This window comes from Argopecten irradians, chromosome 7, assembly GCF_041381155.1.
Source record: "Argopecten irradians isolate NY chromosome 7, Ai_NY, whole genome shotgun sequence".
Classification (NCBI taxonomy): Eukaryota; Metazoa; Mollusca; class Bivalvia; order Pectinida; family Pectinidae; genus Argopecten; species Argopecten irradians.
In genome coordinates, this window is record NC_091140.1 from 41,173,083 (window position 1) to 41,196,162 (window position 23,080).

At 36.9% G+C, this 23,080-nt stretch overlaps 1 protein-coding gene across 1 annotated transcript; it reads right to left on the bottom strand.

Annotated features, from left to right (window-relative positions):
* Nucleotides 1–1,024: 1,024 nt before the first annotated feature.
* LOC138328456 (uncharacterized) lies at nucleotides 1,025–23,080 on the bottom strand. The gene is made up of 14 exons (XM_069275262.1): nucleotides 22,825–23,080; nucleotides 22,431–22,564; nucleotides 20,964–21,114; nucleotides 18,346–18,522; nucleotides 15,833–15,967; nucleotides 15,360–15,454; nucleotides 14,279–14,490; nucleotides 12,929–13,048; nucleotides 11,626–11,814; nucleotides 7,155–7,297; nucleotides 5,757–5,897; nucleotides 2,393–2,566; nucleotides 1,390–1,563; nucleotides 1,025–1,109 (listed from the first exon to the last, which is right to left on the bottom strand). Exons 1-11 carry the CDS (start codon nucleotides 23,070–23,072, stop codon nucleotides 5,813–5,815), a joined length of 1,689 nt encoding a protein of 562 aa, XP_069131363.1. The 5' UTR covers nucleotides 23,073–23,080; the 3' UTR covers nucleotides 1,025–1,109; nucleotides 1,390–1,563; nucleotides 2,393–2,566; nucleotides 5,757–5,812.

Below are 23,080 nucleotides of genomic sequence, written 5' to 3' on the forward strand. Positions count from 1 at the left end.
AACTCTTGCAAATATTGACGGATTTTGACCATTATCTAAATCATCCTAGATCTCATTGATATAAAGCAATTTATTAAATTTTGTTGAAACTGGACAATAAATATTTATTAGTTATCGAGCGGAAACCATGGATTTATCTGTTTTGATGATTTTAAAGTTCCATAACTCTTGCAAATATTGACGGATTTTGACCATTATCAAAGTCATCCGAGATCTCATTGATATAAAGCAGTATACCAAATTTGCTTGAAATTGGACAATAAATAATAAAGTTATCGAGGGGAAACCATGGATTTATCTGTTTTGACAATTTTAAAGTTCCATAACTCTTGCAAATATTGACGGATTTTGACCATTATCGAACTCATCCGAGATCTCATTGATATACAGCAGTATACCAAATTTGCTTGAAATTGGACAATAAATAATTAAGTTATCGCACGGAAACCGTTTCCCGGACGCCGACAACGACGCCGACACCTGTGCAATAACAATTATTAATGTAAAGGGCAATAACTCCGTAAGTTTCAATCTAATTAAGCTGATTTCGTCCAAGATCTTTCCAATGTTAATCTAAATAAAAAAGTTTCATTAAGATGAGTGCACTTTTACTAAAGTTGTCATGTTCATAAGGTCAAATAATAATTATTATTGCAAAGGGCAGTAACTCCAAAAGTTACAGTTGAATCAAGCCGATTTTTGAACTCGTCAAGATATCTTTCCAATTTCAGTCTACAAGCAAAATTTCATTTAGCTCAGTGGATATTTTCTCAAGCTATCGTGTTCACAAGAAAATGTTAACAGATGATGATGGACAAAAGACTATCGCAAAATATAGGTCACATGACCTAATATAGGTCACCATGACCTATGGTAAGGTGACCTAAAAATTAAAGGAATCTGAATAGGACCAAATCTGGGAGTTATTTCCTTTTACTGAAGCTACAAAAATATTTCTATCTTCGTTTGTTTTTCTTCAGCACAGAAAAAAGCCAAATCAGATTTGAAGCAAACCTTTAAGTGTAACTTACCAGTTTTTCCTATATAACAGTGCTCTACTGGGGTCCCAGGTAGGGGAGAAATAATCTGTGATGATCACCTCTGCTGATCTGAAATGTTAAGCAAAATCCTTTCACAATTTATACACCTTGTAGAATTTGAAATTGAAAGAATGACTCAGAGTCTGAAAGGTGGAGGGCAAGTGGTAGAATGTCAGAGTATATGACCCTGAGGTGGAGGGCTAGTAGTAGAATGTTAGACACCTTAACCACTCAACCTCTATGACCCAGAGGTGGAGGGCAAATTGTAGAATATCATACCAGACATCTTAACCACTCAATCACCATGACACAGCGTTACAATGTTCTTTAAGCTAGGACATATACTTACCCTTTCTCATCCTTTTCTAGTATGTGTATGGTCACTAAGTTAGTGTCCATTCCAAGAATAACCTCTTGGAAGGAGTGGTCATTTTCTGTCTTTGAACAAGTGGACAGAACTTTAAAGTCTGAAGAAGCAGCTTTGAACTCAAGGCCATCCTCAGTGATCTTGAATGGTTCCATCCTGTCAAAATAAACAATATTTATAAAAATCTAATTATCTGTAACCTTTTTAGTGAAAAGCATTGTATATACAAATACATGAAGGTTGACAAGAAATTTGTTTCAATAACATATTGTGTCAAACCAATGACAAGCGCTCAGTACCTGGCAACTGCCCCACATGGTATTCAAACCAGGGACCCAGAGGTGGAGGACTTGTGGTAATATGTGGAGACATCTTAACAAGAGATCCCAAAGGGATCTTGGTGCCCACCAAAGAATGATCTATGTCTGACAATGGAAAGAGGGATATTTTTTCTGCTATTCAAACTTTTACTACTACTATACCAGTACATGAAATTTGAGAAAGATCTTTTCAGTACTTTTTGAGATATACACAGTATAGCAGTAACAAATTATAATTATCAGAATTCAAGATGGCTTCCTGTTGGCCATCTTGTTGATCAATTGGTTCCAAACTGCAAAATGCACAACTAAGGTCTTAGAGGAACCTGCATATCAAATTTTAGACAGATTGCTTCAGTACTTTTTAAGAAATAGCGCAACAAACTTCAATTATCAAAATCCATAATGGCAGCCTTATATTCACCGATCAGTCCTAAAATGTAATAAGAACATCAAGCTATAGGATCCTAGGGGAACCTACATATACAATATGAGACAGATCCCTTCACTACTTGAAAAATAGTGGTAACAAACTTCAACTATCAAAATCCAAGATGGCGTCAGCCATCTGTCAGCCATCCTTGTTCACCGATGTAGATTAGGTGATTAACATTATACTGACAAAGATTCTGACTTGTAGATCTTGATTTTTGTTTCCAACTTACAAGTTACAGTTCGTTCTGATCGGCACACTTTCCAGAGAGGGAGTATTTACGAATCTGAACAAAGCGCTGTCTCTCACGGTCACCATGACAACAGAACAATCTGTTGGTGTGATCTTTTCGAGAGGTGGAAGAGCTTCGTCGACCTTGATTTTGTAGTCATTCCAACACCACAACCTGTAGGAGTAAAACATTCAAGTGATCTTTGTGAAAAACAAAGAAACAATAAATGGCTGTAAAATAAAAGACCAAAGGGCTGGTAAGCTTAATATGCTTTGGTGCAGCATCCGTCTGTCTGCGTCTGTCAATATTTCCAATAAGTGGCTATTAGTCATAGAGTTCAGCATGGATTATAACCAAATTTGGCCAGAAGTATCCTTGGAGGAAGGGAAACAGAGTTTGTAAAAAATTTTGGCTCTGACCCCCCGAAAGCAGGAGGACTGGCCAGGGCCCAATACGGGAAATAGAGGTAAATACTAAAAATCGCTACAAGTCATTAAGTTCTTCATGGACTGTAACCAGATTTGGCCAGAAAACATTCTCTTAGAGGAAGGGGAACATATTTTAATGTATAAATTTTATTGCTCTCACCCCCCCCCCCCCCCCCCAGGGGCAGGAGAGGCGGGCACCATGGGGGAAATAGAGGTAAATCCTTTAAATCGCTACCAGTCATAGAGTTCTGCATAGTAACAGCAATTTCAAACTATCAAAATAAAATGTGAACAACTTTTGGTCATTTTGATCCCAAAATGAATTATTATGAGGGATCGCAGACAACTACATAATTATTAAATTTGGGGAAGATTCTTAAAATATTTTCTGAGAATATGGATGGCGTTCTCTGCCACGTTATTTTACAATAATAAGTCCCCCTCCGGTTACAGTGCACAACTAGGAATATTGGGGAACCATAAGTGATATGAAATTGGAGTAAAAGTAATATACTGGAATGCTGTTGGCATGACAACAACAACTTGTTGTGGTGACATGTTGATATTGCTTTCTCCCATACTTGACAGGGTTATTCCACAGTTGCTTGGGAAAGATATCTCTCTCTTTTACCTGGGTAAGTGGAAAAGACAGCTCATACAGCTCGGGTGACAATGAATCATGATGTGATGTCATCGATTCAGAGACAATTGCACAGATGATCATTAAATTTTGAAGCCTTGAAACGTCTGTGCAACGTTATTAAAAGAGGCCCATGGGCCCTAGAACAGTCACCTGAGTACAGATATAGAATGAAACAAAGACATATAAACACTATATAGTGGGCCCTTGGAAAAAATGTCAGTGAGTTGATTTTACAAATTTGTACTTTTTAATCTATGGAAGAGATTTCCTAGCTTCCATTAAACCTATGAACACAGTAATTTTTTTGAAATTTTTAGTCATTTTGACCCTGTATTTGGTATCCCGCCCCTCAGGTTTACCCAGGTCAGCAAGGACTGATATGGATATAAAACTTCTATCACTCAGGCTAAAAATTAACTCTAATCCAAGTTTGGACTCATATCCCTATGAATATTGAAAACAAAAAATGTTTCATAAACCTGTCTTCTCTAAGTAAACTAAAGAAAAACTTTGACCCCCTCCTCAGGGGGTTAACGTGAGACCGCAGGTGAAATAATTCACAAATTTAGTAAAAACACCTTAAGACCTTTCCATCAACAAAGAGTAATTGATTCTACCAATTCCCAGAATTTTGGAAGAAGATTTTAGGAAGTTTTTTAGCCTATTTGACCCCTTATTGGCCCCGCTCCTCTATCCCAGGGGGTCAGCCATGGACCAATATTGCATATGATGTTAAAATAAGCCTATCCTAGGCTAATAATTCCCCGAACCAAGATTGACTCGTTTACTCTGAAAATTGAGCAAAATATTACCCATAAATGTGGCTTTCCCTACATAAACTATAGTAAACTTAACCCCCTCCCCAGGGAAAAAACGTGAGAGTCATAAATTACACAATTATAGTAAAGACCTTCAATCCATGTAAAGTATTTGCTTCTACCATTTCCACCAATTCAGAAGAAGATTTTTGAAGTTTTAGCCTTTTTGACCCCTTCTACCCCGCCCAATAAGGCGCCCTTGGGGTCAGTCATGGAAAATTTGTTAATAGGATTCAATGGCCATCTCATTACTGATAATTCTTGACAACATTAAAATTATTTCCTATTATCAAATGACCAAATAACGCTCAAAAATGTGTTTTTCCCTATATACAATATTCTATAGTAAACTTAACCCCCTCCCAGGGGGAAACACCAGAACCAAGCGTCAAATAATTCACAATTTTTGTAAAGGACCTTAAGACCTTTCAATCTATGAAGAGTAATTTGTTTCTACCAATTCCAGAAAAGAAAAGATTTTTTGAACTTTTAGCCTATATTAATTACCCCCCACCCTGAAGGCCCCTGGGGGTCAGTCATGGAAAACTTTGTTAAAAAAGGATTCAATGCTATCTCATGCGGATAATTCTAGACAAAATTGAACTCATTTCCTATCACAAATGACCGATTAAATGTAAAAAAATTGTGTTTTCCCTATTATAACTATGGTAAAACTTAACCCCCTCCCCAGGGGGAAATTAAAGACCGCCAGGGTCATATAATTCACATTTTTTGTAAAGGACCTCAGACTTTTTTTCTCATCTATGAAGAGTATTTGATTCTACCCACACTGTGGGAAGAGAAGAAGATTTTTGAAATTTTAGTCATTTACCCGTTTTAAGCCCCTCCCCACAAGTCCCCCTGGGGGAGGGACCATATAAATTCACAATTTTTGAATGGTCTTTATGGCCTTAGAAGGTTTGACAAAATATTTCATTTGAAATTGGCTTCAGGGCTTTATGGAGAAGAAGTTGAAATGTAAAAAGTTTTATCGTCAAACGACAGACAAAGTGATGACATGGACGACAGACGAACGATATGGACAAAAGGCGATTAAATAGGTCTCCATAAAGACTTTCTGTCCTCAGGGTGACCTAAAAAATATTAAAAGTAATTGAGAAAAATAATCAAAGATGGGTCCCCTATCAAGTGACATGGATATCACCCTTGGTAAGCCTCGGGTTGACCGACAAAAATTTTTTTCACTTTGGTTGAGATTACTCCCTGTCAACTTGACAGCCCATGTGAGATTCTATTAGTCATGATACCATAAACCCAATAGTCCTGTTGTACATTCTGTCTTTGAGCTTGGTAAGACAGAGATATCTTAGGGTAGGATATATCTTACCTTCACAGTAGTGTGAATATCTCTGTCCAGTCTAGATCATTCATCCCTGTAGGCACATTTAGACTCTCCAAAATCAAGGACTAGAACAGTCCATTATGAAATTACAGGAGTCTCAATTACATCCTACCTGTTTGTGAGGGTGATAATCAAAAGGCTACTCCTGATATGTAAGGGAGATGATCATCATTTCCATTGGTCCTCCATGTCAATTGTCTCCAAAACGTTTCCTTTCTCGCCAAAAACCTTAAAATGTTGTGTGTTTTCTTTGCTGTAAATGATAAATAAATAACAAGTTGTCTAATTAATGCATTGGGTCTGGATTTTTTGTTATTTTTTGAAGCCTCAATCATACACGATATATTTTTTTGTCGATCGTAAAAATTGAAGCTAAGCCCCATAGGAATGGGCAATATTAAATAATTGTAGTTGGAGATATCTTTGATTCCTCCTCTGGGAACTCTGGTTTTTCCACTACTCTCAACAATCAATTTGTCCTGAAATGACAGGGCTCGACATTAACTATTGCCCGACTGCCCGGGGCAGGTCAGACCTTCTTTCGAGCAGATCAGTTACATCTGTGACTTGCCCGACCGGGCATGGTGGATATTTTTAAATTTAGTGCCATTGACACTTGTTTGGGCTGATGTAGAGTCGATATCCCAGTCATTAAGATAAAATTAGGGGCCATGCAACAAAAGCTGTCTACACAGAATTATCAGTATAATTAGTCATGGTCAAACAGATGTTTGGATGCCCATGTAGTATACACACTGATAATTCAAGCGCTTTGATGACACAGTCATAATAAAATTTGACAGAAAGAATATGGCAAAGAGATCAATAACAAATGGCAGGCCTAGCTCAAAAGCAACAGGTTCCTGATAATTATCATTTTGCCAACTGGTCAGTAGGAACAATTTATCTTAAGAGGACATATTTTGTTAATAACTTTAATGATGCATACATATTTACTACTGTGTAACAGTGTATTATTAATTCTTCAATATGCTCATAGAAAACACAAACAATAAGAAAATCAAAAGGAATGATATATTAATCAAAAAATTGAGAAATTCTATTATTTTTCATTAAATTTTATTGGGCAAGTCAAATTTCCAGTCGGGCAGGTAGGTTTTTGCAAGCCCTGAATAACAATTTTGTGATCAAAGAGAATTCATGAAAGTTTGTCTCCACAAATTACATACTATCGATCTCTGAATTATATTAAACTTTATTTAAATTCATCAACTTATCCATGAAAGTTAATCTGTGGGAAGTTGATTTGATACAGAAATCGCGAAATCATTGAAGCCCCTCTTGGAACTCTTGATATTTTGTATATTATCTGCCTTTGTGGATAGGAATTGATTTTGACATCATTAATTTGTGAGGAAAACTCTGAAAAAATAATGTTGCGCTTGTACATGACGTCACAATCAATGTCTACACACAAGGGCAGATAACTCTGTGATATGCAAATATGGAATACTAGAAGGATGGTAAAATGAAACAAAAAAAAACTTACTGATCTTCGTAACGAAGGTAATATATTTCAGCCCCAGCAAGTTTGTGGTTTTTACTGTTTGGTATATTCGGAATGGGTAAATAACCAGATTCAAGTCTGATCTCAGGCTGAAGGAAACTATCTCGGCTGCTACAGTCCAGAAACTGAAAGTAGTTTACAGTACAAAGGAAACATATTGATTGCATAATATACATATAAACACATATATTGGCGAACTAAGGTAGGTTATGTTAACAAATAAACATATTTAAAAGTGTATATCAACAAATTTTGTCAAAAAATACATTGCAAAATTGAAAAATACTTATTTTTAGAATTTCCCGGATATTTTATCTGAATAACCAGAGGTCATGTAAAAATTTATGCAAATACACAAAATTGAAATATGAAAAAATGAAAAAATGGGGCTGGCGAATTATATACAAATAACTGAATTTTTCAAATGACCGTTATGCAAATAGCCGAAGTCCTCTATAAATAACACTTCTTCAGACATTTGATTGATCCTATCAGGAAAAGGAAGAAATTGCTTGATTATTGTAAGGAAACCTTCTCCTTAGTGTTTAAAAATGTCATTTTATGATGTTTCAGATCACATCTGATATGATTTGTTTTTCAACAAGAGGACCATGGGCCTTAACGGTCATCTGAATATTAGCACAATACAACGTAGTCGTTTAAAGATTTTAGCATATTTGACCTCTGTGACCTTGAATGAAAGTCAAGGTCATTCACTTGAACAAACTTGGTTTGGTTTGGTTTGTTTATTTTTACGTCCTATTAACAGCCAGGGTCATGTAAGGACGTGCCAGGTTTGTTGGTGGAGGAAAGCCGGAGTACCCGGAGAAAAACCACCGACCAGCGGTCAGTACCTGGCAACTGCCCCACATGGGATTCGAACCCGCATCCCAGAGGTGGAGGGCTTGTGGTAATATGTCGGGACATGTTAACCACTCGGCCACCGCGGCCCCTTGGTAGCCCTTCACCTCAGCATGCTGCAGGCCCAATACGAGTATCCCGGGCATTTCAGTTCTTAAAAAACTTGGTAGCCCTTCATCCAAGCATGCTACATGCCCAACATGAGTATCCTGGGCCTTTGGTTCTTGAGACGAAGTTGTTAAAAGATTTAAGCCTATTTGACCCCTGTGACCTTGAATGAAGGTAAAGGTCATTCATTTGAAAAAAAACTTGGTAGCCCTTATCCAAGCATGCTACATGCCAAATATGAGTATCCTGGGCCTTTTGGTTCTTGAGAAAAAGTCATTTAAAAATTTAAGCCTATTTGACCCCTATGACCTTCAATGAAGATCAAGGTAATTAATTTGAACAAACTTGATAGCCCTTCATCCAAGCATGTCACAGGCCCAATATCAGGTCTCTAGGCCTCTTAGTTATTCACAAGAAGTTGTTTAAAGGATTTTTAGCCTATTTGACCTCTGTGACCTTGAATGAAGATCAAGGTCATTCATTTGAACAAACTTGGTAGCCCTTCATCTCAGCATGCTGCAGGCCCAATACGAGTATTCCGGGCATTTCAGTTCTTGAGAAGAAGTTGTTTAAATATTTAAGCCTATTTGACCTCTGTGACCTTGAATGAAGATCAAGGTCATTCATTTGAATAAACTTGATAGCCCTTCATCCAAGCATGTTACGGGTCCAATATCAGGTCTCTAGGCCTCTTAGTTATTCACAAGAAGTTGTTTAAAGGATTTTTAGCCTATTTGACCCCTGTGACCTTCAACGAAGGTCAAGATCATTCACTTGAACAAACTTGGTAGCACTTCATCCCAGCTTAATTGCTACAGGCCAAATATCAGTACCCTGGACATTCTGGGTTTTGATAAGAAGGCTTTTAAAGATTTTAGCCTTTTTGACCTCTGTGACCTTGAATGAAGGTCAAGGTCATTCATTTGAACAAACTTCGTAGCCCTTCATTCCAGCATGCTACAGGCCAAATATCAGTACCCTGCATATGGGCATTTCGGTTATTAAGAAGAAGTTGTTTGAATGAAAAGTTTACGCACGGCGGACGGCGGACGGCGCACGGCGCATGATGACAATAGGTCATCCTGGCCCTTCGGGTCAGATGACCTAAAAATATTGCTCAACCAAAGGAAATCCTCTACACTACAACCTACAATCACTCCATGTATGTCCTGGCAACTAGCACACATTGGTTTGAGACAATCTGTACTATCATATTCACCGTAAATAACTCCTATTAGGGAACCAAATCAATAAATGTAAGTTGTGGACGAAAAACATCTAAAAGTCAGCCATATTTTAACTCTTTCCGTATTCAAAATACTATCCAAGGCACATTAATCTGTCACAGTAAACCTGCATGCGTCGTCTGTCCTTTGGCACCCATTATTGCATTGTGATTCTCATATGAAAGAATCACAATTTCATGTTATAGGGGGAGGGGGAACTAATTACGACAAATATGGTATGTACCGTATTTTCACTAAGGGCGCTGGGTGCCGGAATTTTTTTTTCTGAAACAGACTATAGTCATCTTTCTTTTATTTTTCGTATTTTTCTAAAACTTACTATAACTAACTGATGTGTTTATATACAGAGGATTCCGCTTATTTGAATAAGGCATTTTACAGAAGAAAATATTCGAATAGGCGGAGATGGCATTTTGTACCTTCGTTTCACCCCCTACATGCATATGCATGTGAACAGGCAATATCGTTTCCATACGTAAATTATTTACACTTAAAACAAACAACAAGTAATTATTTTTGAAGTTATAAATCAATTTTAATTGATTAATAACAAAACAATGTTCTGAATTGAGATTCTTGTTTATGTTAGATAATAATGCATATTTAAGCAGCTGTTAAACACATAGCAAGTATTTTTTGTATCCATATTGCATACAAAACTTGCTGTAGGCCTAATCATTGCACGCTGACTTTGCATGCTTCTATATCTCATTCAACGAGACGCTTGATACGCACAAGTCTGGCGTAGTCAACAAGAGTCTGGTTGAACAAGACTACTCATGAATGGCAGTTGTTGTAAGGAAGCATGGTTTCTCCAATCGATCGCCAAAGTTAAGTTAATAAATAAACATATTTGATAGTACAAATGCTTTAATTAGATGATTGAGTCAGTGATGATACTAAAGTTATAATCTACCGCTGCTGATGCAAATCGTATCGGTGTTGAATACCTTTGCCATACGATAACGTTAATATGTCACCATACTGACTTCTAGTAAAAGCGAGGTATCTTGAAACATATATCGACGAATTTCGCTGAAAAATACATTGCAAAATTGAAAAATATTCAACTTTCTTTTAAGAATTTCCCAGATATTTTATTTGAATAAACGGAGGTCATGTAAAAGTTTATTAAAATTCACTCTGTTGAAAAAACAAGATAACGAAGGAAAAAATCAGGACCGCAGAATTTTACACAAATAACCGAAATATTTTAATAACCGTTATTCAATTAAGTGGAGTCCTCTGTTTAAACTTTAATTATTTTACATCGATTGTGAAACAATTTATACAACTTACACAAATCACTTTCAATGGCCCGAATGAAAGCGCGCAAGGGGTCTTAGAGTGGGAAGAAACCGGAGTGCCCAAAGAAAACCCACCTGATCGGGTAGGTGACCCCTGACCTTTTCACGTCCGTGCAGGGAATTAAACCCCGGCCGGCTAGGTGAAAGGCGAGTGGCTTAACCACTACACCACTCGATCACCCTATGTGTTTTAGTTAAATAAGTAATGAAAATATACATAGTTATAAAGAAATATATGCACCAGAAGTATTTAACATTGGTTAAATGTGTCCAATTCACAGAATTTTGGCATTTCATGCTAGCCTGTTTGTTTACCATGTGTGTACACAAAATGGCAGACGGTGTTTTCGATTGCAACTTTCGTTTTGTGGCAGATAAGACAAGATCCAAAATAAAAATGCTTAGAAATGATAACATTCCTGTTATTTAGGAACCTTTATCATAGATATACAGTAAGTATTCATAAAACCTATGTAGACATCGCCAAAATGTTGTTGACACTTAGTCTTCATCCACATACATGTGTGGAAGATTAAAGTGACACATTTTGTTTTGAACTTGACAGTCTCGCTGTTTCTATGTGTAAACACTCAGAAACATGTCCTAAATTGTCCAATACAATAAATTTAGATCTTATACAAGATGATATAGATATGTTAAGCTTCAAACTGATGTGAAACAGTATGTTTATTAGCAACTGCAAATACACATCATCATCATCTGCCACAAAAATTGTATGAAATTAGTTGATTTTTTTTTTTTCAGCAAAAAACGTGGGGCGCCCTTATTAGAGGAGGCCCTTTTAATAGCCTTAAAAGGGAAAATACGGTATCTGGCAACACATGGGTCTTAAACTTGCAACCTGTAAATACAGAGGATAAGCAAATTCTGGGTTTTCTCTGCAATTTCAAGCTTAAATGTATTACATACCACTGAAATGCTTTGTCCACAGAAATCAAAGCCCAGGACCAGTGTTTTTCCATAGCAGGTGTAATTCCTTGACCACTTTAGTTCAGGCCGGCGACAGTAGTTCACAGATATCAGATATTTCACTAAGGACAGTTTGGAGTTCTTTTTACGTTCTTCAGCAATGTCATACTCCACCATTTCAGTGATCCACTTTGAGTGAAAATATAAATTTAATATTGTATAGTTGCTAACATTTGCAGCATTTTCAATATCACTGCAATTGTGGACTTGTCTGGATTTGCGAAATATAATACCTCTAAAAAATTATCGAAATCATGGTTAAACATATAATATGTTGTCATGTGAATGACACTTTCAAAGACTATAAATATGATTCATGAATGAAAATTATCTCCCACGAAAAAGTTTCAAACATTATATTGTGAAATTTTACACCTGCAAAACTCTACAGTAATATAAGTAAATAAAACATCTTCAAATATCTAAGATGTTCATATTTCTTATTAATGAACAAGAGATCCCAAAGGGGTCTTGGCACCCACCAAAGAATGATCTATGTCTGACAATGGAAAGATGATCTTTTTTCTGCTTTTCAAACTCTGACTACATCCTACATATAAAATTTGAGACAGATCGCTTCAGTACTTTCTGAGAAATAGCGGAAACAAACTTCGTTTTATCAAAATCCAAGATGGCGGCATATCGGGAATCTTGTATTTGGCAAATATTACACAATGTATATATATATGTATATAATTTGTACGAAATTTTGCATATTAATTAAGACGAAAGATTCTGTCTTTGGATATTACAGCTAGGGTTAGGTCCGTTATGGGTAGATATCAATTGTTACATAATAATTTTGTGAGCACAATTCATGTCGTTTTCTCTGAAAAGTATGACATAACAACCGCACACATGATGTCACAATCAATATCTAACCGCATGGGGACTCTGTAACTCTGTAATATGCAAATACAGAATAGAATGGTTCATATGTCATTTACTTTGCAAAGAAAGAAGGATAACTTCTCAAAATGGATATGTTAATTAAACTTTGGACCAAGCATACACTACAAAGTCATTTCAAGAATGATCTGTTTTGAATTTTTACTTAGAAATGATAAAAATAAACTTGAATTGTCAAAATCAAATCATGAGATGGCCATTTTGTTTTCATATCAGACTGTGATAGGCACAAACTAGAACTGTAAACAAGTGACTACATGTAACTAATACCCCGAGCTCCCTATCCCCTACTTAAAGATATACATCTAAGTTTTGAGAATTTTGAAATACTTACTTCATAATCCAAGTTCTTCTTTGTATCCACACAGAACTTCAATACTTTCAGGCAATCCTCTAGCCATTGCTCAGATTTTTTGCTCTGAAGAGCTTCCCTTTTGAAACACATGCCCATTTTCTATCATAAATGAAAAATACAACATATAATTATCATTCACTAAATACATATACATTATATAAAAATGTTAAAAGATAATTTGTAATTCAAATATTAATAATAAAGTTTGACGTATTTATGATGTGTTTACAATATACTGGTGGTTTGTTGATTATGTTTTATATCCCATTTAAATGTATGGATGATCCCTTCTTTCGCTATGTGTTGTATAGATGCTTGGCTGTGTATTTTGGGAGAATGATCCCTTCTTACGCTATGTGTTGTATAGATGCTTGGCTGTGTATTTTGGGAGAATGATCCCTTCTTTCGCTATGTGTTGTATAGATGCTTGGCTGTGTATTTTGGGAGAATGATCCCTTACGCTATGTGTTGTATAGATGCTTGGCTGTGTATTTTGGGAGAATGATCCCTTCTTACGCTATGTGTTGTATAGATGCTTGACTGTGTATTTTGGGAGAATGATCCCTTCTTACGCTATGTGTTGTATAGATGCTTGGCTGTGTATTTTGGGAGAATGATCCCTTCTTACGCTATGTGTTGTATAGATGCTTGGCTGTGTATTTTGGGAGAATGATCCCTTCTTTCGCTATGTGTTGTATAGATGCTTGGCTGTGTATTTTGGGAGAATGATCCCTTACGCTATGTGTTGTATAGATGCTTGGCTGTGTATTTTGGGAGAATGATCCCTTCTTACGCTATGTGTTGTATAGATGCTTGACTGTGTATTTTGGGAGAATGATCCCTTCTTACGCTATGTGTTGTATAGATGCTTGACTGTGTATTTTGGGAGAATTATCCCTTCTTATGCTATGTGTTGTATAGATGCTTGGCTGTGTATTTTGGGAGAATTATCCCTTCTTACGCTATGTGTTGTATAGATGCTTGGCTGTGTATTTTGGGAGACTGTGGTAAGTTCCTGTTGGGGCTTTTTCTAAAAGTGGTTATTCTTATTCATTTTCTTGTGCTATATATCTTCCTGAAGCATTCTGACAAAGACACAAAACAGCACAGCACATCCCATCCGGTCACATTATATGGTACTGACAATTGGCAAATCATTCCCACTCCATTTATGCTGAGCATTATAAGCAGAAGCAGAAACTATCACTTTTATATTAGGCTAATTATATGGTATGGTGTGTCTCTGCCAGGGGACAGAACCCAAACCCTTTTTCACAGGCCTAGGGGCAAGCGCTCAACTGAAGTATAAAAGTGAGGTGGTGTACTTACTTCATACATCAATCGCCAAAAGGTCGCAAGAACACTGAGCCTGGCAGTTTGACATTTACCATCGGACCAGAAGAACGTCAGCGCTGCTGCATGACTATTGTTGACATCATATGAATCAGCATATTTATCTAAAGTGGTGGGAAACATCACCTGTACTGTTGTCCCATAATTGTCTCTATATACCTGTAGTGGGCATGGCATACAACCAGTATCTGTCAAATAAAAATTTATACAAACCAATTCAGCAATTAATTGCCGTTCAAACCCATCATACGACAATGAAACATTTTGCCATGGTGAAAAAGATAATATGGGAAAAAAATTTTCTCACATGTAGGTCAGAGTTCAAAATATAGGTCACAGTGATCTTTTTGTGTAGGTAAATTACACAAGTACACCGACTCATCTAGGTTAACCATTGATCAAAACATCTAGAGGTAAACCATTGACCAAAACATCTAGGTAAACCATTGACCAAAACATCTAGGTAAACCATTGACCAAAACATCTAGGTAAACCATTGACCAAAACATCTAGAGGTAAACCATTGACCAAAACATCTAGAGGTAAACCATTGACCAAAACATCTAGGTAAACCATTGACCAAAACATCTAGAGGTAAACCATTGACCAAAACATCTAGGTAAACCATTGACCAAAACATCTAGAGGTAAACCATTGACCAAAACATCTAGAGGTAAACCATTGACCAAAACATCTAGGTAAACCATTGACCAAAACATCTAAAGGTAAACCATTGACCAAAACATTTACAGGTAAACCATTGACCAAAACATCTAGGTAAACCATTGACCAAAACATCTAGAGGTAAACCATTGACCAAAACATCTAGGTAAACCATTGACCAAAACAGACATTTGAAAAAGCAATGAATGAGAAAGATATATTTCTTTAAACTAAATAAAAAATGACAATACTTGTGACAGCAACCTAATTTTGGTATATGTTCATAACCTTGTGTATTAAGCATTATTAAATTAGTATTTTAACAATTGATTGATAAGAGATGTACATAAAGGATTAATTAGGACTAGATAAAAAAAATAGAGTGAAAACATACCATGTCCTCCTTCATCGCGGCGATTGCTATTGAGGAATCTGTCCATTGTAGTCCAGACTTCAGTACTACCTGGAGTCCGAGGGAAACAGAGCTTTCTACAAATTAACAGGGAATATGACATTAAACTGTATGTGTGTTTGTGGGAGGAGGGGTCCAAGTTTCAAGAATTCCTTAGCTTAATATATTCCCCATAGGAACACATTACATGAGATAAGGAAAAAAATTGTAAGTTAAGGAGCCTTCCTTAAAATCTGTTATGCTTTCCTATGAATTTCAAGTTAAAAGATTTTTTCTTTCATGGATGTTTGTGAAAGCTTACAATATTTTACAAATATACAGATATTCTTACCTTCTTGTAAGATTCTATTAACTCATTCACCTCTGAAAATTCATAATGAACTGTTCCATCCATTGTATTAGTAGAGTTCAAACTTGCCTTTTAGGGGTGAATGAGTAAAACAAGATAGACTTACCCTGTATAGGGGTCCAAGTTTACACTTCGTATTGGTGGTAGCATCAACTTCATATTTCCAGTCAAATAACCTTGAGAGTTCAAGCGAAGGTCAAGGTTGTCACAGCAAAGGTCTGCTTCAGTTGGTGGAAAATGGCTGCAGAAGAGATAATGAATAAGTTTTGATAGAAAATATGTACAAAACAAAAACCAAAACAACTAGAACTGTCGCCAGAGTGGCAGACTAATATCCCCCACTCAGGCTAATTAGGCCTTTTAATTTGTAATAACTTCATTAATTGGGGAAATTCAGAACCCTATATGCTTCACTCAACTCCCCTTTATGTCAGGGTTCTGTGTACTAAATTTTATCAAAATCTGTCAGGTAGTTTAGGAGGAGTTAGCCGGACAAAGTTGTGTCTACAGAAACATGAAGCACTCATTGGAAAGGTAAATTATTTCTCTTTAAGGTAAGATATGTGTCACTGGTGTTAACAGCTTGTTTATCAAAATAAGAGGCCAAGAGGGCCTGTATCGTTCACCTGGTTTGTAATGTCAAGTAATGTTCTGAACACAGGTTCATAATGTTTCTTTTCTGAAGGAATTTAAATATTTACCCGGGTACCTCTATTTCCCCTATTGGGCCCCAACCCTCCTGCCCCCGGGGGGGTCAGAGCCAAAATTTATACAAACTCTGTTCCTCTTCCTCCAAAGATGTTTCTGGCCAAATTTGGTCATAATCCATGTAAAACCCTATGACCAGTAGCGATTTATAGGATTTACCTCTATTTCCCCTATTGGGCCCCGCCCCTCCTGTCCCTGTGGGATCAGAGCCAAAATTTATATATATTTTTTCTATTACCCTTCCCCCAAGAATGTTTCAGGCAAAGTTTATAGTTACAATCCATGCAGAACTCTACGACTAGTAGCGATTTAAAGGATTTACCTCTATTGACCCAATTGGGCCCGCCCTTCCTGACCCCAGGGGGTCAGAGCCAAAATTTATACAAATTCTGTTCCCCTTCCTCCAAGAATGTTCCTGGCCAAATTTGGTTACATGATCCCTTCCTCCAAGAATGTTCCCGGCCAAATTTGGTTACAATCAACGCAGAACTCTATGACTAGTAGCGAGTTAAAGGAAATGTTGACAGACGGACGACAGGTGAGGTCCGTGTTTTCTCTACCGCAGAGTTCGTACCCTTGATACTATAATATATATATATGTATACTGTTGGTTAAAAAAATTTGTGTCAGGTCCCTGTACCTGAGGGGTAATTCATGAATATCCAGGGTTTGTGTCAGGTCCCTGTACCCGAGGGGTAATTCATGAATATCCAAGGTTTGAAATTAACACTCTCACACTCGCCAAATGTGAGTTGGTTTTTGAAATGGCGAGTGGAAAAATATTGTTCTTGCATTTTTTGGCGAGTGGGTCAATGTCCGTCATTTCAAATACATATATAGTTACTAAATTTTCCAATCAATACACCTGTCATAAATTGTGTGCCAAACTAAAGCCTAAACGAATCGTGAATCGAAAGCACAATATTCCAAATGCAGCGTCTTGTCGACACTTTGAAATACTGTATACTTTCAAGCTTCTCAAAAACAGTGACATTGATTTGGTATGGAAAAGTTTAGAGGTGTTCCGTGAAAAAATCTTTCTTCTGAATGTTTTATGTACATGTAGTTTGCTTAAATGGCTGACATAACAAAGTTCTTTCAGCCGGCATAATTACAAAAGCATGCACAAGATGAAAAAGGACAACTAATCCTGCTGTTACTTGCAGTTAAGTTTAGACAAAAACACTTTAATCATATGTAAGTTTTTTTTATATATTTTTTTATCATTTGCACAAACTACCACATACATTGTATTAGTCATACTGAAAATGAAAGTTGTCAAATAACAGTTGTATAGTGACTCTACAACGTAAAATATTTATATAATATAAATAAATATAATAGTTATCAATGAATTGGTTGATTTTAATACAAATTTCAAAGTGGCAAGCAAGTTTCTGATTTGGCGAGTTGAAATTTTACCAACTTGCCAAAAATGGATATTGGTTTAAAAAGTTAAAGTCTACCCCTGACATCCAACCGGAGGCTTGCCCAGGGTTGGACATTCAAGAATTACCCAGAAGGTTGTGATTTCTCTGTCACACCTGGGTAGGGAATTATTCTTTTTCCACAGACAAAATAGATGAGATAATGAACATGGTTTTGTCGACTGCACCTCAATATTGATGATGTATCGACAATGCACGCCACAGTAACACCGCATGAAGTCATGACGTCATTTAATGTCTTCGGGTTCAAAATGTTAGCGCACGCAATATGTCATACCCCAGGGGTTGACAACGAAATTTCTAACGGCTAAAACTGGTGACATATCAGTGAACTGTGGGAGAAAATGGCCTTCAGGGGCTAAAGACAAGAGTCCAAATGGACATGTTAGGATTCACAATGACATTGAGTGGGTCAAAATCTCAGGGGCTGGACCAAAACTGAGAGACTGTGCTCTGAAATTACCTTGTGGGGTCACAAACCCGCAGTGGCTGAAGATGAGATCTCCATAAAACATGTAAAGCCTGTGGTTGTCCAGATTTTGCAACCATGGTGGACAGAGATTGCCAGAAACTCTGCCGTTTTTTACGATTGCCTACTATCGATAGACCTGGACCATCGCTGTTTCCTTCTGCACGTTCCCTAAAATCAAAGTCAACATTGTTTACAATATTTCATCACCGAGACCCAGCTCAGGGAGTGACCTGAAACATTAACAAGTATATTCACATTGTATCTCTTTGTAATAGTCATGGAACTATTGTCTTATGATTAAAGGTATAAGTGTTCATAACCAGAAATAGCACAGGGGTTGATAGATTCTATTTCAATTCAAACAAATATTATTTTAAACAAGGGCCCAATGGGCCTGAATAGCTCACCTGCTATCTGGTAATCATGCATGGTTCATACTTAACAAATAGGAGAGTAAATAAGAATTTATATCATGCCTAAGCACATTAGAGGCCCCTTTGTCGTTTTAAAGATTTTAGCCTATATGACCCCTGTGACCTTGAATGAAGGTCAAGGTCATTCATTTGAACAAACTAGATAGCCCTTGATCCAAGCATGCCACAGGCCCATTATCAGGTCCCTATGCCTTTTGGTTATTAAGAAGAAGTCGTTTAAAGATTTTAGCCTATTTGACCCCTATGACCTTGAATGAAAGTCAAGGTCATTCATTTGCACAAGCTTGATAGCCCTTCATCCCAGCATGCCACAGGCCCAATATCAGGTCCCTATGCCTTTTGGTTATTAAGAAGGAATCTTTTAAATATTTTAGCCTATATGACCCCTGTGACCTTGAATGAAGGTCAAGGTCATTCATTTGAACAAACTTTGCTTCGCTTCATCCCAACATGTCCCAAGTCAAAAATCTGGTCTTTAGGCCTCTTGGTTATCAAGAAGAAGTCATTTAAAACTTTTAGCCTATTTGACCTCTGTGACCTTGAATGAAGGTCAAGGTCATTCATTTGAACAAACTTGAAAAATCTCCATCCCAGCATGTAACAGGCCTAATATCAGGTCCCTAGGCCTCTTGGTTATTAAAAATGAAGTCGTTTAAATATTTTAGCCTATTTGACCCCTGTGACCTTGAATGAAAGTCAAGGTCATTCATTTGAAAAAACTTGGTAGCCTGTTATCCCAGCATGTCACATGCCGAATATCAAGTCTCCAGGCCTCTTACTTATTAAGAAGTCGTTTAAAGATTTAAGCATATTTGACCCCTGTGACCTTGAATGAAGGTCAAGGTCATTCATTTTAACAAACTTGGTAGCCCTCCATCCCAGCATGTCACAGGCCCAATATAAGGTCTAGAGACCTTGAATGAAAGTCAAGGTCATTCATTTGAACAAAATTGGTAGCCATTCATCCCAGCATGTTACAGGCCCAATATCAGTACCCTGGCCCTTATGGTTCTTGAAAAGAAGTCATTTAAAGATTTAAGCGTATTTGACCCCTGTGACCTTGAAAGAAGGTCAAGGTCATTCATTTGAACAAACTTAAAAGCTCTTCATCCCAGCATGTAACAGGCCTAATATCAGGTACCTATAGGCCTCTTGGTTATTAAAAAGAAGTCGTTTAAATATTTAAGCCTATTTGATCCCTGTGACCTTGAATGAAAGTAAAGGTCATTTATTTGAACAAACTTGGTAGCCCGTTATCCCAGCATGTCACATGCCAAATATCAAGTCTCCAGGCCTCTTAGTTATTAAGAAGTTGTTTAAAGATTTAAGCATATTTAACCCCTGTGACCTTGAATGAAGGTCAAGGTCATTCATTTGAACAAACTTGGTAGCCCTCCATCCCAGCATGTCACAAGTCCAATATCAGGTCCCTAGATCTCTCCATTATTAAGAAGTCATCTAAATATTTTAGCCTCTTTGACCCCTGTGACCTTGAATGAAGGTCAAGGTCATTCATTTGAACAAACTTTGTAGCGCTTCATCCCAACATGTCACATGCCCAATATCAGGTCTCTAGGCCTTTTGGTTATTAAGAAGAAGTTGTTTAAAGATTTTCACCTTTTTTACCTCTGTAACCTTGAATGAAGGTCAAGGTCACTAATTTGAACAAACTTGGAAGTCCTTTATCCCAGCATGTTACATGCCAAATATCAGGTCTCTAGGCCTCTTGGTTAGGAAGAAGAATTCTTAACAAGATATTTCAGCCTATTTGACCCCTGAAGAATCAAGGTCATTCATTTGAACAAACTTGCTAGCTCTTCATCCCAGCATGTCACAGACCCAGTTTCAGGTCTCTTGGTTATTTGACCCCTGAGACCTTGAATGAAGGTCAAGGTCACTAATTTGAAGCCCTTCATCCCAGCATGCTATAAGTCAAATTTCAGGACTCTAGGTCTCCAAGTTTTGGAGAAGAAGTTGTTAAATGGAAAAGTTGACGCCGGACAGCCGGATGGCCGGAGGACGGACACTGCACCACAGCATAAGCTCACTTGGCCTTCGGGCAGGTGAGCTAAAAATGATGAAAAAGGATATGGAACAACTGGCATTGATTGATGGGGCTTAACATCCTTGCTCCGGTTATAACCGAGTCTCCAACACCTCAATATATATATGTACCTCTGTTTATATGTCTTAAAAAAGTTTTCTGCATCCGATTCCTCTCCTGCCAAGGCTTGTAGGAGACTGATATAGTAGAGAAATTTAGGACACTTCTCCGCTAATACTTCCAGTCGCCTCCTCACCTCCACAAAACTTGAAGGTTCTGTATCTGTGTAAAAAAGGCTTAAAGTAAATAGATAAATGCTTAAAACAACATAAATATCTCCTTATCAGCTATGTTTACTTCTGCTATCTAAATTTTAGCTAAGAATGAAGGAATCATCAAGTTTCATCACCACAAAACAGCTGAGGAAAATACGCTAAAATGGCCTAGATGTTATCAAGATTTTTCAGTTTTTTGTAATATTATCAGTATTGAAAACCTGTGACTGAATGAATGTTTGAAAGGCCAAAAAAATTAATATGTCTGTTTAGACCCGACCGACCTTAATTTTTTTACCCCCGACCCAAATTTTTTTTCCCCACTTTTCTACGAAAAAAAAAAATTAAAAGTTTGAATTTCGATCTCAGACTCTGTTTCCAGCCATTATTTTAGAGTAAAAGACACCAAAAAAAAAGATATATAAATCCTCTCGACCTACCGACCTTATTATTTTTGCCAATGAAACCCTATACAGACATATCATTTTTTACAGCCTAAGCTGTAATCGTCCTATTAATCACAGTCAAACCCTGTCTATAGGCCCCACCAAAGACAGTCTGTGACTTTAAACACTAGTCTGATGCCCATGACTAGTAATTTTATGACCGGCCTAGGGCCAATTGTAATGAACTAGTCCGATTGGACTAGTGGTTCCCCACCAGGTTACTCGGTAACACTTTTTGAGTGCATTCTGTATGCGATTATATTAGCCTGGATGCATCATTTTGTGAGAATTTGTGTTCACAAATGCATCCAGACTGTAACTTGGTTCAAAACTTGTAAAATGATCATGAAGTGCTGAAGCAAAACAGATGTATATTTAATTCAATTTAATTTTTAATTTAGACTAGTAAAATTTTGAGGTTAACTAGTACAAATGACTAGCAGCGAAAAAAATTCACATCACAGACTGCAAAGAAATTGACCATTTGGGACTATAAAAAAGTGGCCTTTTTAAACAGGTGGTCCTTAATATAGAGGTGGTCGCTAAGGCAAGTTTTACTGTACAGTAACTTCTAAAAAATGAAAACCATGAATGACTTTATGATGGAAAGTAAAACCTGCCTTCATGTCCAGCTCTGTATAAAGACAATCTGCTTATAATAAGACCACTTTTCTAAGGTCCCAAATGACCAATTTCAACACAATTCAACATGTGTATAAAAACCATCTTGCTATAAAAACATTTTTTTCTCTGTTCCTAGGGTGGTCTTAATAGACAGGTTTGACTGTTATTCAATAAAATATGAATATCAACCTAATTTAATAATGAATCAGATTTTTAATTAAATCATACGGGTACTTTACACTGTATAACATACCACAGCCTGGTCTAGAGTGAAAACACAACATAGAGATGGCGGCCATATTTGCTGCTCCCCGATTGAATGTTCCAGAAGTCACCACATATCTCCAGTGGTCAGCAGCTGACCGGTCACTCTTTGAGGTCATCATACTATGGTATTAAAATATATATGTAAAATATCAGTCATATTAAGTACTTTGAATCATAAATAGCCAGGAACATTTTTTCTAAATTTTACGGGGAAAAAATGGTGATTGAACTAACGTCAACGTAACCTAACTGTTAAACTAAAGGGAAATTCACAAACATAAATTGGATATGAAACACTGTTGTTTTATAGTACTCTACGTCACTTCACTTCAACAAATGTTTGATAAGAATATAATGCCTTGAGCTAACAATTAACTCACCCCTGATCATAGATGCTGGCCAACAACATTAACATCTGTCCACTGACCTCCTTGTCATCTTTAAAATTCTTTACTTTTTCTAGGGCTATATCAGCCGCCATTCTGTAGAACCGACTGGCTGTCTCCGGTTCCCCTTGCTGAGCATGCATTCTTGCAATTTCTACCATGTACATGGCACGCCATCGACCTTTGGATATTTTAAATGTAAAACATATTACCGTATTCGACCCAATAAGTGCCCAGAGCATTTAAAAAA

Bases quoted from the DNA above. Each gene is read 5' to 3' on its own strand.
- LOC138328456 (XM_069275262.1), bottom strand. From the start codon at position 23,072: ATGCTCTGGGCACTTATTGGGTCGAATACGGTAATATGTTTTACATTT. The intron at 22,565-22,824 runs GTGAGTTAATTG...TTAATACCATAG, and splicing joins GCCAGCATCTATGATCAGGG to TATGATGACCTCAAAGAGTG. The intron at 15,968-18,345 runs GTAATTTCAGAG...TCTCTTCTGCAG, and splicing joins CGGGTTTGTGACCCCACAAG to CCATTTTCCACCAACTGAAG.